The 15970-nt window shown below is 54.9% G+C and overlaps 1 protein-coding gene across 4 annotated transcripts in view; it reads right to left on the bottom strand.

Moving 5' to 3' along the window:
- The window catches only part of PCDH1 (protocadherin 1), a 58464-nt gene that overhangs the window by 23315 nt on the left and 19179 nt on the right, over nt 1–15970 (bottom strand). For all 4 annotated transcript variants that reach the window (XM_058035068.1, XM_058035067.1, XM_058035070.1 and 1 more), the window contains exon 4: nt 6272–6491. In XM_058035068.1, the coding sequence (XP_057891051.1) occupies nt 6272–6491 (220 nt within the window). The remainder of the gene's footprint in view (nt 1–6271; nt 6492–15970) is intronic.

Here is a 15970-nt window from a genome sequence, read left to right as displayed (position 1 = left end):
CTGGGGCAGGGGAGCAGCGTCCCCTGCTTACCCTGGGCTCTGGGGACAATTAAGGAAGGTCACCTGGCTGGCATGGCAGGACAATGCCCTGCCCTGAGCAGCTCTGGCGTCACAGTCTGCCCAGACACAGCCACTGGAAAACACGGAAAATAAGGAAATAGGGCTGGAATTACAGCTCAGGCAGAAATGTTGAAACTGGGATGGGGTAATCCAGGGCCATTTGCAATCTGCTGGATGTTGCCTGTCCTGATAAAAATCTTTTCCCAGCAGTGATTAAGCAAACCAGGAGCTGGTTTTGGGGATGAACCAACATTAAGTGTGGAAAGGAGAGAAGCTCCCAATTTCTTTTGCAGAAGAAGAGGATCACTGAGGGACACAGAAAGAATTTTCAGAGGCAGATGACGAGCAGAACATGGTCACAAAGAATGTGGACACCCTAAACCCAGGCAGCAGTGGGAACTGCTGGTCAGGAGAAAAGGAATTCCAGCTCTGAAGCGTTCAAAAGGGCCGAAGATCAGTAACAAAAACCCCAAACCCACAATGTCTCAGCTAGAGAGGAGCCCAAGCAGCAGCCAGACCCCAGCCCAGCTGTGTGACCTGCTGGATCCCAGTCAGCAAAGACCAGGAATGGCACAGATCAAGCTGGAATCCCACATCCCAGACAAAGCCCACTCCAAAACATCCCTCAGCCTCTGCAAAAAAGCAGAAATGCTGCATGGTACATTTGAAAAAAACCCCAACTCCACAGACTGCAAATGTGCCTGGAACTCTTTCTGCAAGACAAAAGGGACATTTAGAGATAATGTAGGAAAAAGAGAATAGATTTTAAGATCTAGAGGAGTCTCTGTGCCAGGGAAGGAGACAGAATGTAATTTTTTGTCCCATCTGTTGGCTGCGAGGAACTGAACAACAATCGCAGTGAGAACCTTAAAAAGCAGCTCATGACTGGCACTAAAGCAGAGGCAGGAGGCAGCGACTGCCCAGGGCTGCAAATCCATCCTTGTGGTGAGCAGGAAAAGAGGATGGTTGGCTCGGGAGTACTCTGTGCCATCCACTTTCTCAAGGAGCTCAAAACTGGGAGTGCCCAGCATTGAGAAAACTCCAGGGAGAGCTCAGAGCCCTTCCAGGGCCTGAAGGAGGGCTGGACAGGGATTGGGGACAAGGGATAGAGGGACAGGACACAGGGAATGGCTCCCACTGCCAGGGGGCAGGGATGGATGGGATACTGGGAATGAGGAATTGTTCCCTGGCAGGGTGGGCAGGCCCTGGCACAGGTGCCCAGAGCAGCTGGGGCTGCCCCTGGATCCCTGGCAGTGCCCAAGGCCGGGCTGGAGCACTCTGGGGTAGGGAAAGGTGTCCTTGCCCATGGCAGGTGGGACTGGATGGGCTTTAAGGTCCTCTCCATCCAAACCATTCCCTGATCCCTGGCACTGCAGGGTGCACACACAGCCAGGTGCAGCCACGTTTCCATGCCATGGTCACATTGTGAACACAAACACTCCCAGACACATCATTCCTGCACCTGGAGCTGCTGTGGATATCTCCAAGTGCTGCTGGGGGGCTGTGGGACATCACCTGGACACATCCAGCCCACCAAAAGCTTGCGGACAAACTGGAGACCACGCAGAGAGGAAAATGAGCCGGAGGAAAGGAAGGATTGAGCTATAATCAGAAATTAGCAGAGAGGAGGAGGGAGACTTCTCCCCAGGCTGCCTCTGCAAGGGTTGCCAAAAAGCACCACACACATGCAAGATGTGCCAGATGTTGCTGCTGCCCAGGAAGGAGGCTGCAGGTCTGTGGTGGTGGCAGGAGCAGATGGCAATGGCTGGGAGGAGCGCGAGGAAGGGTGGGAGGGAGGAAGAGACACCCAGCTGCCAAAATCCCTTGCCTTGGCTCTGCTCACAGGGAGGGACTTGACTCAGTTTTCTCTCAAAGACATCTTTAAATGTTGAGTTGCCTGAATGGGATCTCCGAGTACACACCAGGAGAGGGAATTCTGGTGTTATGGGACTCGGTGGGAAGAGATGGGAGGAGCTGAGGCAGAGTTTAAGTGTAGACTGGTGAAAGTGGGGGCAGAGAGGACCTTCCTCTGGGAGGGCTCACCTGGGGTCTCACACACTGTGCTAAACAAGTGGGCAATTCCTAAAAGGGATGCTTCCAGCAGAATCACAGGCTGGGATTTCATGACCATGCCACACACAGGTAAGACAAGCTGCTCCTTCTTCCTTTGCGGTGCATCCCTTAAATCTTCCCTGAAACAAAGCAAAACCTGGACGGGGGTGGGGGTTTTATTGAGCCCAGCAGCCAAACCTGGATAGTGGAATCTCCATCCATCCACTCCAGCAGCGCCGGGGTGTTGGGAGGGGCTCCGACAGCACCAGGACAAGGCTGGGCTTAGCAAAGCCTGAACCAGGCAGGAGGGCTTGAAACCTGCTCTGCCACAAAGTCCCAAAGCCAAGCTCTGCTCCCACCTCGGATGCCAGCAGCAGCCTGGGCTCTGGCACCTGGGAGCAGCCAGATTCCTGCCCCGTGCCTCTGGAACACCAGGATCCCAACAGCAAAGGAAGGAGCTGCCAGCTCATCCAGGGTCACCCAGAGTGAGCATCCACCTCCGAAAAATGCAAATTGCAATTTCCTATTTCATTCCCCACCTATGGCGGAGTTTCTTCCCTGGAACTGTGAGGATAAACTCATGAACATCTGGGAAGAGCAGATCCTACAGCACTGAGAGTGTTGGGAAAGCTCATGAGGTGTTTTTTTATTCCATACTCAGAGCACAGTTGTAACTGCATGCATTAAAAATGGCATGGGGTCGTCACTTTAAATAACAGCCATAAAACAGATTTTGGGGGTGGAAAAACATGAATCAGAAATGCCTCATCCAATAAAACACAATCTCAGATACACTTGCACCACACAGGGATGGAAGGAAAACAAGCTCTGTGTAACAACTCCCAAATTTCTCATATTTGGTCCTGAAATCCTGTTAAATTCCCTTGATGGCTGAAGGAGAGTGACTGGCACTGTCCCCATCCAAGCCCTCCGTGCATTATGGCAGGGCAGAGCCCCCATGGAGCACCAGCATTCCCAGGCTCCTTCCAGCCAAAGCAAATCTGGGATCCGGGGGGAACAGATGTCTTTGGGAAAAGCACCGGGTGGCCAAGTGGGAGCCTGAGCTTCATTCCCAGCTCAGCAGGCCCCACCAAGGTGGGGAGCAGCGCAGGGAAATGTTGGGGAGGAAACAGTGGGCAGAGAGGGAAAATAGCAGGGATGACAAACGCCTGGGATGACTGAGGAGCTGCCACGTCAGCGCCAAGCTCCCGGAGAAGTCTTCACCAGAACCAGCGTAACTCCTCCTGCAAAGGGCCTGGCTCAGCCCCTGCAATACAGCATTTCACTGCAGTCTGCACAGCAGAAAGGGTCCAAAAAAGGAGGACACTGAGATGTGTGTTAATCAAGTGAAGAACCATCTACAAAGAAAAGGCATGGATCTGTCTTCCAGTTGAAACGCTATAAATAGCCTTGCATACTTGCTTATCAGATTGGTTCGGCTGCAGGGATAATCTCCTGGAGAAAGCAATGGAAGCCCTGTTATGTTGGATATTTATAACCAGATGAAAGCTGAGAAAATGCACAGTGGTGTCAGCCTGGCGCTCGTGCCGCGGGATGGGGGTGCGGGATCAGCGCGGCTCCGCGGTGTAACAGAAGGTCAGGAACAGCTCAGTCTGCCCAAAACCCCAACATCTGAGCTCTCTGAGGGGCTGGGGCTGCTGATGCAGCCAAGGCAAGGACATTCCCAAAAGGTGGGACGGTCCCCAAAATGTTGTGATGGTCCCACATCACTGGAGAGCCTTTGCAGGATAGGCTGAATACCTTTTCCTGTGCTGGTGTCTTTCCTACAAATCAGTGGCAATCAGGCATCCCACACAGAGCAAGGACTGGTCAGGAAGGGGAAGGAATTGAGATGAACAGAGGGAAGGAACACAGAGGGAGCATTTAGATGAGCTGCTTTAAGGTTGGTTGGACCTGATTAAATTCACCGCAGATGATCCTTCTCGGGACTAACAAGGTCTGGCTGGAAGCACAGATGTGAATGTGCCACACCTCAGGCAGGGGACAGAGCAAACACAACTCTGGTGAGCTGCTCTAACACCCCAGTGCCTCCTAATCCCCAAACTGCCTGTCCCAGTGCCAGGATGCCCTCACAGTCTGCTTAGAGGATCACGACCCTGAGCCCAGCTCCTCAGGTCCCCCCTGAACTGCCGTGCCAGATTATCTGCACAGCACCAGGACCAGCTCGCGATAATGCTGGGGGATCCCAAGAGCCTTGCCCTGCCATGGCCTCTGCACCCAGCACAGGATGTCCTCCGGCATCAGGACAGATGCTGGAGCCACTGGAGCCTGATTCCCAATCCCTGCCATGGGAAGGGAGACAAGGCAGGACGTTCTGGGGGATGGAGAGCGGAGCAGGGTTGTGGTTATTCCTGGGAATAACTCCACAGGGTCTGTACCACACAGGGATCTGGGTGTGGGGTGATTCCTGCTCTCCTGGGAGGTGAGCACCCACAGGGCACCCTGTGCCAAGACAGGGAGCTGGTTTGCAGGGCAGGTTTGTGATGCTGTGGGCAGGGAGCCATCCCTGGCATCTCCAGGCCATGTCCCCTGGCCTTGCTCACCTCTGCCCATCCAGCTGGGCACACAACGAACACTCCAAGGAAAATCCCAAGACAACCCTCTCTGCCCTCCACCTCCCAGGTGCTCCTCTCTCTCCCCTGTTTCTACTTTTAGCCCTGCTCCTCCCTCATCATCCCTGAGTTTCCTGTCACATTCCAGGGCTCAACCTTTCCTCTTCCAGATCCATCACCTCCACTACCTCACTGTGTCCCTCAGCTCATCCCTGGGGCATCTCCTTGCTCACCACCCTTCTAGCCTCTCTTCTGAGTACTGCTACCATGTGCCAGGGCTCCAGGAACTGCTCCAAACTGCTCTTCCCAGGTGACTGACTGGCACTTTTGGGGAGAAAGTCATCTGCACAACACTCATGGACAGGAGGGTGCAACAGATGGATTTGGGAACCCCACCATGCCTCGCTCCAATGGTTGTAACACAGAGAACTCGAGGTTACTCCAGGAATAACCTGGGAATTGGGAAGGGATGTTCCACTAGACCTGTCCATTTCCAGAACAGAGGGACCCAGCAGGTTTGCAGCTCCCTAAAAACCATCTGAACACACACTCAGCCTCTTCCCACCACACACACACCTGTCCCAAATCCAAGGATGCTTCCAGAAACAGGAGGAGAATTCAGCAGAACCCTCTGCCCCCTGCTCCTCTTCCCTCCCAGAAATTTCTTTGACCCTGCCACCTCCACAGCCACCTCCCCTGGGGACATGAGCACAGAAGGCAGCAGGTACAGGAGAGAAGATGTTATGTGCACAGCCAGAGCCAAATCCAAGGAAGCAACGGGAGCTGGCCAGAGAAGACAGCCGGGGGGTGGGTGGGCTGCAGCCAGGGGGGCAGCACGGGGGCAGCACGAGCAGCACGACCGCGGGGAAGCAGCTCTCTGGTGGTGACACCACAGACACCCCCAGGGTACCCAGGGAAAGCTGGACCCCGCGGGGAGGTGACCTGAGGGGCAAGGTGAAGGCAAATGTCTCTCTGGGGTTTGCCACCATCACCACCACACTCGATGAGCCTCCGCTCCACGGATCTCCTGAGCCCAGCCGGTGCCACTAAACCTGCTCTGCCCCCTGGAACCTCCCATAGCTCCGACCCCAAACACACACGGGGAGCTCCAGCACACCCCAATCCCCCTGAGGTGGGGACGGGCAACCAGGGGACCCCTGAGTGCAGCACACGAGCTCCCCATGGGCTGGCATACAGCCCCTCTGCTCGATGGTGGTGCTGCCATCTCAGACCACCTCTGGGCCAAATCCATCTGCCCCACCACACCCATCTCCTGCCACACCCATCTCCAGCCACACCCACCTGCTTCCTGCCACACCCATCTCCTGCCCCACCCACCTGTCTCCTTGACTCCTCCCTTCCCCCAGCACGACCAGACCTGCCCTCCCTCACCCACCTGTCCCCTCCTCACCCCTCTTGCTGCTCCCTTTCTCTGAGCCTTCCCTCTTCTCCATCCTCATCCCCACCAAGCCGAGCGTGTCCCAGCCAAGCTCCCACGTCACCCACACTGGGGACAGGGATCATGGAGGGCCAGAAGCCTCGGGGACAGTGCCGGGGAGGGGACAGGCGCGCGGGCGGGCACGTACCGTTCTCGGGGTGCTCCATCTCCCCGATGCTGCCATCGGGCGTGGTGCGCTCGTAGTGGTCCTCGGGCAGGGCCAGGGGCCCGATGCGGGGCCCTGATGAAGATTTGCTGCTGGGGGTCTCGGATTCCTCCAGCCCGCTGTCGTAGTAGCTGTGCTGGGAGGGGTCCTGCAGGTCCTGAGCCTGGCTGGCTGCAGAGAACGTCACTCGGCGATGAGGTAACTGCAGGCAAGAGAGAAGATGTTGCATCACCCACCTGACAGGTGAAAGCAAAGGGTGGGGACATCCAACCTGACCCCATCCTCAGCCCCCAGAGCCGTCCTGGCACACTCAACACCAGGGTCCATCCCAGCCAAGAGCTCCCCATCACATGTAGGGAGCACACTTTGCACGGTCCCTGTGCTGCCCCAACCCATCACTCCCCCCACAGCTCTGTCCCAGCCTCATCTGCCACCCAGATGTCCCCTGCCATGTCAGGACAGCTCTGGAAAAGTCCCCCCCATCAGCACAGCCTCCTGAATCACTGTCCCCACCCTTGACCAGGGATCCCCACTTGGCAGGTTCCCAACGCAGCCCCAGAGTCTCGCGTGGCCAAGGCCACCCCAAAGCCTCTCTGATGGCATCCCTGCCCAGCACAGAGCCACATCCTCCCTCCCCTGCCAGCCCCCGGCCTGACCCCAGCTCCCATCCTCAGGATTCACCTCGTTAAGCCTTTCCAAGACCCCAGTTCACACTCTCCCTCCCCAGCTCTGCCTCAGCTCGGAGCAGCTCCCTGCCAGCAGCCATTAAGCCACATCATTATCCCGCTCCAAATCCTTCCACCAAATCCTTCTTTGGTGTGATTACCGAGGAGCGGAGTGGAGAGTTCAAGGGGCAAGAGAGGGGAATGAAACACAACCACCAAGAGCAAGAATAAACCACCACAATATTTCCCCACCAGAAACGTGGCGAAAAGCCCAAGACAGGAATTATTTGATGGGGATCTGAAGGTGATGAGGTGAGAGAGGAGCCAACACAACGTTTAGGCTGAATACCTTTTTCTGTGCTGGTGTCTTTCCTACAAATCAGTGGCAATCAGGCGTCCCACACACAGCCAGCACCGGCCAGGAAGGGGAAGGAATTGAGACGAACAGAGGGAAGGAACACAGAGGGAGCATTTAGATGAGCTGCTTTAAGGTTGGTTGGACCTGATTAAATTCACCACAGATGCTTAGAGACCTGATTTAAGTAACTTCAGAGCTGTTAGGGCTGCTTTTTTTTTTTTTTTTTTTCCCAAGACTTTTTTTTTTTTTTTTCCTGAGGAATTTGTAGAGAATCAGGGAGCTTCCAGAAGACTGGAAGGGAGCTAAAATAGCGCCTGTCTTTAATGATGAGAAAAAAGAAGAGCTGGAGAATTATAAAACAGTTAGCTTAATTTCAGTTCCTGGAAAAATACTGAAGCAGATAAAAGAACTCTTTGTAAGTACCTACAAGATAACAAGGAAATGAGTAACAGCCACTGTAGGTTTGTCACAAACAAACATGTCAAGCCATTGAACTCCTTCCTTTGAAAAGACAGCAGGCCTCGTGGAGGGAGGAGGAGCAGTAAATGTTCTAGCTCGACTTGAGGAAGTTTTTTTTTGACACTGTTTTAGCTGATTTTCTCATAAGTAATGCAAGCAAACAGCAGAGATGCAGCACGGTACATCCCTGTCTGGGTAATGTGGGTGCAAATCATTTGGAAAGTGTTATTCCCGAAGGAATTACTGCAGACAGCCTTTTCTGCTGGGATCATGGATCACATTAAAGCTTTGGGTTGTATCCCGAATCCGTGGCTGGGCTGTGCTTTCATGAGCTGCTGGCATGACAGATGTGGGATGGGTCTGTCACATCTGCACCCTCGTGAGGAGCACTCACAGCTGGCTGAGGATCACTGCACATCATGGGGATCCACCCCTGCTGCCAGCCTCCCACCCAAAAATGCATCAATATTGGGATGTGTGAATGGGCTGGGATGTGCCAGCTCTGCTGGGTGCCAGGAGGCTGAGCTGGGAGAGTGCCCCACTTCAGCAGAGAAGAACAGACAAGCAGTCATTAGAAACCATGATGAAATATTTCAAAAAAAAGAGAGAAATTGGTTCAGGGAAGAGAAGGTTAAGGCTGGAAAGGAAAAGCCTCTGCTTGGGACCACTGGCAGATGAGAAGGAGTGACCTCTACCTGCAGTGGGGAACACCAGGTTAATCACTGTGGCAAAAACCCCACAGTGGAGGCTTTGGCCAGGTGTAATCACAGGATCATGGCAGGGTTTGAGCTGGAAGGGCCTTAAAGCTCATCTCATCCCACCCCTGCCATGGGCAGGCACCTTCCACCAGCCCAGGTGGCTCCGAGCCCTGTCCAGCCCAACTTGGACACTGCCAGGATGGGCAGAGCACAGGGGGCACAGCAAAGGGGGCACAGCACAGAGGGCACAGCAAAGGGGGCACAGCAAAGGGGGCACAGCAGAGGGGGCACAGCACAGGGGGCACAGGATGGGGCACAGCACAGGGGGCACAGGATGGGGCTGCCAGAGCAGAGGGTGCACCCCCTGCCATTGAGGCACAAGTGAGCTCCTCCCGGGAGGGCTCTGGAGGAGCTGAGGACAAGGCAGCACTGCCCAGGTGACAATGACACTCTGGAGTCCCCTCCCAGCCTACAGGCATCGTGTACAGCCTGGCACTGCCCTACCCCTGGCCCTGCCCACCCAGCTGAAACCAATTTCCTGCCTTGCCTGGCCCATCCCTAGCTCCTGCTTTCCCTCCTGCTTTCCCTCCTGCTTTCCCTCCTGCTTGCACCAGCCCCGCTCCTTGGGGTGCTGAGATAACACAAATCAACATCGTCCCACAGCCAGCCTGTGACAGCCACCATCCCCCCAGCCCGGGGGGCTGCATCCCAACAGCAGCGCTTGTACCTGAAAAACACCTCCTGTAAATGTCACCAGGCAGCCCTGGAAAGGGCTCCTCTCACTGCAGGGCTCTGAGCCCACAGGGCAGCGTGGCACTGGCACGGGCAGTGCCCCCTCCCTCTGTGCCCAGCCCCACCAGCAGGTCCCTGGGATGCTCTCCACCCCCCTCAGCCCGGCTCTGGAATCATGGAAAAGCACGGAATTGATTTGTCTGGCCGTGACTCACAGAAATTGGGTTTGGTGTGACCTTTCTGGGGAGGGTAAAGAGCCTTGGAGCAGGCAGTGCCCTCTGCACAAGGAGCTGCCTGTGCAGGGCAGTCCAGGCACAGCAGAGCCTTCTGTGTGAGGAGTCAAACACAGCAGCTCCGAGTCGCAACCTGCAAACAGCAAATCTGTTTTGGGGCCCTCATCTCTGCTTGCCCCAGTTTTTCCCCGTTCCTCATCAGAGGTGACCTTTGCAGGTGCCATCTCACCAGGGCTTCCTGCAGCGCCTTCCTGCCCTTCCAACCTCACAAGTTTTTCCACCTGAGGTCTGTGCCAGCCTCTTAACCCCGAGCTACTCATGCAGCGTGACCCTTGAATCCATTTTACAGCCAGCACTTCCCAGGATATCAGCCAGAGCTCCGCTCCTCCGCGCGCAGCTCCGCGTTAAAATGCACTTTGTTTAAATGGGCCCAGTTTACCAGGCAATCTGGATTGCTCTGCATGGCTGCTCCGTCCCCAGCACCATCTCCCACTCCACCAATCTCTGTGGCAGCCACGGGTTTATCAGCAGTGATTTCAGATTTCCTTCCAGACCATTGATTGCAGTGGTGAATGGCAGCGAGTGCTGAGGAGCAGCTCCAGGAGAACCTGGCTCCACGAGGGATCCCAGCCAAGCCTCCCTTCCCTTCCCTAAGCTCTGGATAAACCAGATCTGCCCCACTATGCCGTGCTCAGAATCCAAGAATCCCAGGCTGGAAAAGCCCTCCAAGGTCATGGAGTCCAAGCCATGCCTGATCCCCAGCCCCGAGTGCCAAACGCCATATCCAGGCGTTCCTTGGGCACTCCAAACCTCCCTGGGCAGCTCCTCCCCAATGCCTGACCTCCCTCTCCATGGAGAAATTCCTGCTGATGTCCAACCCCAGAGCAGTGTTCATGCAAAACAGTAAAAACAATAATAATGATAGTGATAAAATCCCCATTATCAGCTGGGAGCATCCGTCAGTCTCCACTGCTCTGTGCCCAACACAAACCAGCTCTGCCTCTGCAGCCCTGTGGGAATGCCTGCAGCAGCCCTTGTTCCTCACAGAGGCCAGGACCATGCCTAAGGAGAGGTTTAAAAGCCAGACCTGTCACGTAATGCCAGTGCCCAGTGTCCCCTGCCATCAGGCACAGTGACTGACGTCAGTGCTATTTCCATCAGCCCTTCCCTGCTTTAGCCATTAATCCAGCTGTTCCCCGGGGCTGCCCAGGGCAGGGAGCACTGCACAGCTCCTCCAGCTGCTCGTGGCATCGCTGCCCTGCCAGTCCTGCCCTCCCCAGGCTCCCAAGCCCCATGGACAGCTCCAGAGCAGAGAGATCCCACTCTTTACTGCAAATTATTCCATTCCATTATGTCAAATATTTCTATTTTGAATGCTTTTCCTGGTTCCCAACACATGGGCAGGTCCCACATCCTACGTTGTTATGTCTCAGCCCAAATTACTCCACCTATTTAGTCAATACTTCTGCATTTTTCTCCATAATTAACAATTTTGCAATCTCCACTTGGAATTGACAGTTCCTGAATTCCACCTCTTCCCGGCGCATTTTTTAAAGTACTTATTGTGTTGACTTTGTAATAATTGATTTTCCCCCAATGTCTTTGGCTTTGCTTGTTAATTTTCTACACTCCAGAACGACTCATTTCTCCTAATTGCTGTAACTCCCTCCTTTTACCCCCAGTATTTATTGGTTTCCTACTTCCAACTGCTGCCTCTGTGCTGGAATGAGATTTGGGGCAGAGCTGTCTATTTTCTCAGCTGAGAAATTGCGGCTTTGGATAAAAAAACCTGCATTTTCAGGGTTCCCCAGTGCTCACTGTGATATTTTTGATGGGGACATCAGTACCAGCACCAGGGACAAACTGAGCCCCTGTCCCCCTCTTCCTGCAGGGATGCTCTGATGGGGATGTTCATGAAAATCCTGCATGTTCCGTGCTGCCACAGCTCAGGGATTTTTCCTGAGGAGGAATCCTTGGCAGCTCTCCCTCTGCTGACCCCATCCATCCTCTGTGAAGCGCTCTCCTGCCTTTTTGAGGCCGTGCCTGCTCCGGCCTCTGCAGATTCCGGCAGCAGTGAACTCCAGCCCATGTGCTCTCTGGAAAAGCTCTTCCCTTTGCTCCTGCCTCTGCTGCCTGCTCGTTCTGCCTTGAACTTCTCCTACCTGCAGGGTTGTGAGGAACAGCAGTAATTACTCCTCGCTCTGCCCCCCTTCCAAGTCCACAAATCCAGGCTGCATCCGGCTCTGCCAGGTCCTGCTGCAGACACAAGGCAGCTCTGGCCAGCCCTGCTGCCCTTCCCTGTGCTCCTTCCATCCCATCTGCCCGTCCCTGTGCCCCTTCCATCCCTGCTGCCCATCCCTGTACCCCTTCCATCCCATCTGCCCATCCCTGTGCCCCTTCCATCCCATCTGCCCGTCCCTGTGCCCATTCCATCCCATCTGCCCATCCCTGTGCCCCTTCCAGCCGTGCTGCCCTTCCCTGTGCCCCTTCCAGCCGTGCTGCCCATCCCAGTGCCCATTCCATCCCTACTGCCCATCCCTGTGCCCCTTCCATCCCATCTGCCCATCCCTGTGCCCCTTCCAGCCGTGCTGCCTGTCTCTGTGCCCCTTCCAGCCGTGCTGCCCATCTCTGTGCCCCTTCCATCCCATTTGCCCTTCCCTGTGCCCCTTCCAGCCCTTCCCCAGTTTTCCAGCCAAGGGAAGCCAGCCCCAAACCCACAGCTCCAGCTCTGGGGCTCATCTGGCAATAACGGGAGCTTTGTTTTTGGTGAGGAATTTCTGTGGGCTGCCCCGACCTGCCTGGTCCTGGCTGCACATCCCAAACCCCCCAACACTAATCCCTGACTTTGCTGATTCCTTCTGCCAGGAGGGCACACTAGGAAAAATCATACTGGGAGGCATTTCTTCCAATATTTCTTCATGGAAAGGGTGGTCAGGCATCAGAAGGAGGGTGGTGGAATCACCATCCTGGAGGTGTTCAGGGAATAACTGGAGGTGACACTCAGTGCTCTGGGCTGGGTGACATCAAATCTGGGTGATCTTGGAGGGGCTTTTTCCCAACCTTAATGATTCTGTGAGGATTCCCACTCATGGATTCTGGATGGGGGTCAGGGGACCCTGCAGTCCTCAGCCCCTCTGCTCCCTCATTTAAACATCCCCAGCTCCCAGCACGACCAGCACCAGGCTGATTCTGCTTGCTAAACCCAGCGAAAATAAAATCAGCCCAAGTGGCAGCAGTACCAGGAGGCAACAGGAATTTGGGATGTCACCACGTCCCCACAGCATCATTGCCTGTGCAGAGGGCAGGGACTGAGCAGCAGGAATTCAGGATCTCACCACGTCCCCACAAACCCACTGGCACCACTGCCTGTGCAGAGGGAGAGGGCAGGGACTGGGCAGCAGGAGGAATTCCATTGTTCACAAAGGAAACCACAAAATCCGCCCCAGGCACCCTTTTCCTGCTGGCAGGGACGGAGGGGAGCCACCCTGAGCACAGCGGGGAAATCCAGCCCCGGTTAACCGGCTCACTGCTGATCCCAAAGCAGCATCCACGCTGCCCTGGCCTCCTGCGCCTCCCCACAGGCCAGAAGCTCCTTTCAGGCAGCTGCCAAGGGAGCTGCTTCCCCTGCAGCCGCCACAATGCAGCAACTCACAGGGCCGGGAGTGAAAGGCAATGTCAGAGCCAGCGCCCGGAATATCAAACCGAGCCACAAGGGAGCCATTGTGGCACTGGAGTCACCCAACTCCACATGGATTCATCAGCCCCTCTCCCTCACACACCAACCTGGAGCCATCCCTGGATATGGAGAGAAGAGAGAAGGATAAGCCCAGGGATTGTGCTTCGAGTGACCCAGAGCCAGCTTTCCATGGGTGGAGGCTTGGGAATTGTTTGCTTTGCCTGGCGAGGAGCAGGGCTCCAGTGCAGCTCAGCCTTGGGAGCAGGAGGCTGAGGGGAATTTTATGTCCACGGAAACCAGGGCAGGCCTCGAGGAAAGCTGGAGCTGAATTGCCAAAACCACCCAGGGCAACGCTCGAGCTCCAGGAAACAGGACACAGCTCGTCCCTGAGCCGACCATTTTACAGCTCCTCTGAGCCACCAGAGCTTCTGCTGCCCTGCTGGGGTGAGAATGGAGCTGAGACAGCTCTTCCCATCCTTCCATGACCCTCCAGCAGCACATTGTGTGCCCACTGCACTGATTTTTGGAGGAGAAGCCCCCAAGAGCCCTCCCTGCTTGTTCTGCACTCACCCTGCAGGTGATGGGAAGAGCTCAGGGCATCTCCTGCACAGCAGCACCCTGAGGGACAGGGACAGGGGACAGGGGACAAAGGACAAGGCAAGCACTGCCCTGGCTTGGTGTCACCTCTTGCTCCTGCCCTCGGTGGCCTGGGGCTCCTGTTTGCCCCAAGAGCCCCTCCCTGCCCTGGCACAGCATCTCCAGGGGTTCAGTTGGTAGAGCAGACCCAGCTGCATTCCCAGGATTGCTCCCTGTGTGCCCAACATGAAGGAATTGAGGGAAGGGCTGGGATCAGGTCCCAGGGGCTGCTTTGGACAAGGGAGGGACATGGATGGACCCATCTCTAAGCCAAGATCTGTGGTCTCACACCTGTGAGACCCATCCTTTTATTCAAAACACTCCTTCAGGACCTCCCAAGATTCTGTCCCTCCCAAAGAACCCTGACAATTCTGGAGCACAGATAGAGGCCCAGATCTGTGATCTGCCAGCCTGGCTTTACTGGGGTCACCCCCACCACAGCCACTGGGGTCCCACAGGGCACACCAGCCATGGGATGACCGCTCTGGTCCATGATGCTCACAGGGTCTTGTGTGGTGGCTGTGTCTGCCCACAAATGCCTGTGTCCATCCCCAGCTCCCAACACCCCTTCAGCTCTTCCACTGCTGACAAACCAGAGAAGGAACCCACAACCAGAGGGGAAAAAACACAGGAACCCATGGAATCCCAGCTCCCAAACCCAGGTATCGTCCCAAAAAGCACCTGCTCCCCTCCTGAGTGGCTGCTCCGCCGACTATTAGCGAGTGCTGACCTTGCAGTCAGCAGAGGCAGTCTCCAAGTCCTGCGCAAATAATGATAGCAGAGCAGCCAGCCTCAAATGGACATCAGCTCCCGAGGCACTATTTAATGAATAAATCCAGGAAAATGCGGGCTGACTCCACATAGGTGCCCTGAAGCCTCCTGAAATTTGCATGATGCTCAAAGAAGCCGCCAAAGCCCGGTGCCAACCTGCCTGGTCAGATCGAATTTATCTAACTCAGAGCAAGATCTAACGCAATTAGAGACCCATTTAGGCAGCCTGGGGACAGAGCCTGCCTAACCCTCAGCCTATCCCAGCTCTGAGCCCATCCAGGAGGTGCCATTTGGCTTTTCTTTGGGTGAAAATGAAGACGGGCAAGGAAAATACGGAAATAAATCATCGGAAGGGCGAACGGTAAAATGGAAAGGGGTCATAATCTTTATGGAATGATGTCTAAATTGGTCTGGCCGTGCTGCCCTGGAATGTCTGTCACCATCCAGCTGATAATGGAGCTATTCTGGAGATGGTTGGTGTGGAGTGGAAATTGCCCTGGACGCGGCAGGAGGCCTCATAATCACGTTAAAACCATCTTAAGATCCCAGGGAGAAAAAGCTTTCCGGGACTGGGAGCAACACTTGAATGAAACCCTTGAGGAATCCAACAGCTGCAGAGTGGGGAAATGATGCTGGGAAAGTAATGAGCTAATCTGGCTCCCAGTTGTACCCAGTGGAGCTGACAGGGAGCACTGAAGGCTCTGGGGAGAGCAGGGGGTCCAAAGCTGTAGACTCAGGACTCCATCAAAAAAAAAAATGGAGATAACCAGGAATGCTTCCATGGAAGCCTTTCCACAGAAAAGCTGTCAATTTGCTGGAATCAGATCATTATTCAAGCGCGCTCCCTGTTTCAGGGCTGGGGCGTGGGGGGAGATCTTTGCTGACATGTGAAAATGAAAAAATGATGCTCTTGCAAAGGTACCTATCACTTCAGGACTCCAGCCAAGTATTAATTATGGAGCTCAACTCAAAAAGGTCAGGCAAAATCACGCCTTTAGACATTACTAGGAAAAAAAATATTTATATATAATATATATTCTGATTGACCTGGGAAACAGGGGGGAAAACTGTCAGTTCTTCCTGATTTGCTTTCAAATTGAAAATTTTCCTCTGAGGGCAAAGCTGTTTTGCAAGCAGCTCTATTTCCACAGGCAAAGGGCAGCAGCTTTTCCTGTCTGCCCAAGGAATTGTGCCTGCTCCAGAGGTCTGGGCACCCACACGCTGCAGAGATGGGCAGAGCCCTCACTTTAGTGGTCTGCACCTCCTGATGAGTGGAGATACCAGGTGAGACAAACCTTCCTTTGGAGACATCAAACAGGTAGGACAAGTCATAGGGAGGCTTCTTAGGGCCACTTATCTTGCCTGCACTGCCCCAATTCCCATTCCCACTGGCACAGGACCCCTGGGATGGATGAGCTCCTCAAATCCCAGGATTGCTATCACATCCTTGGCC

Source organism: Melospiza georgiana, chromosome 15 (assembly GCF_028018845.1).
Source record: "Melospiza georgiana isolate bMelGeo1 chromosome 15, bMelGeo1.pri, whole genome shotgun sequence".
Classification (NCBI taxonomy): domain Eukaryota; kingdom Metazoa; phylum Chordata; class Aves; order Passeriformes; family Passerellidae; genus Melospiza; species Melospiza georgiana.
The sequence above is the reverse complement of the archived record's forward strand: the minus strand, read 5'-3'. Positions and strand labels throughout refer to the sequence as shown.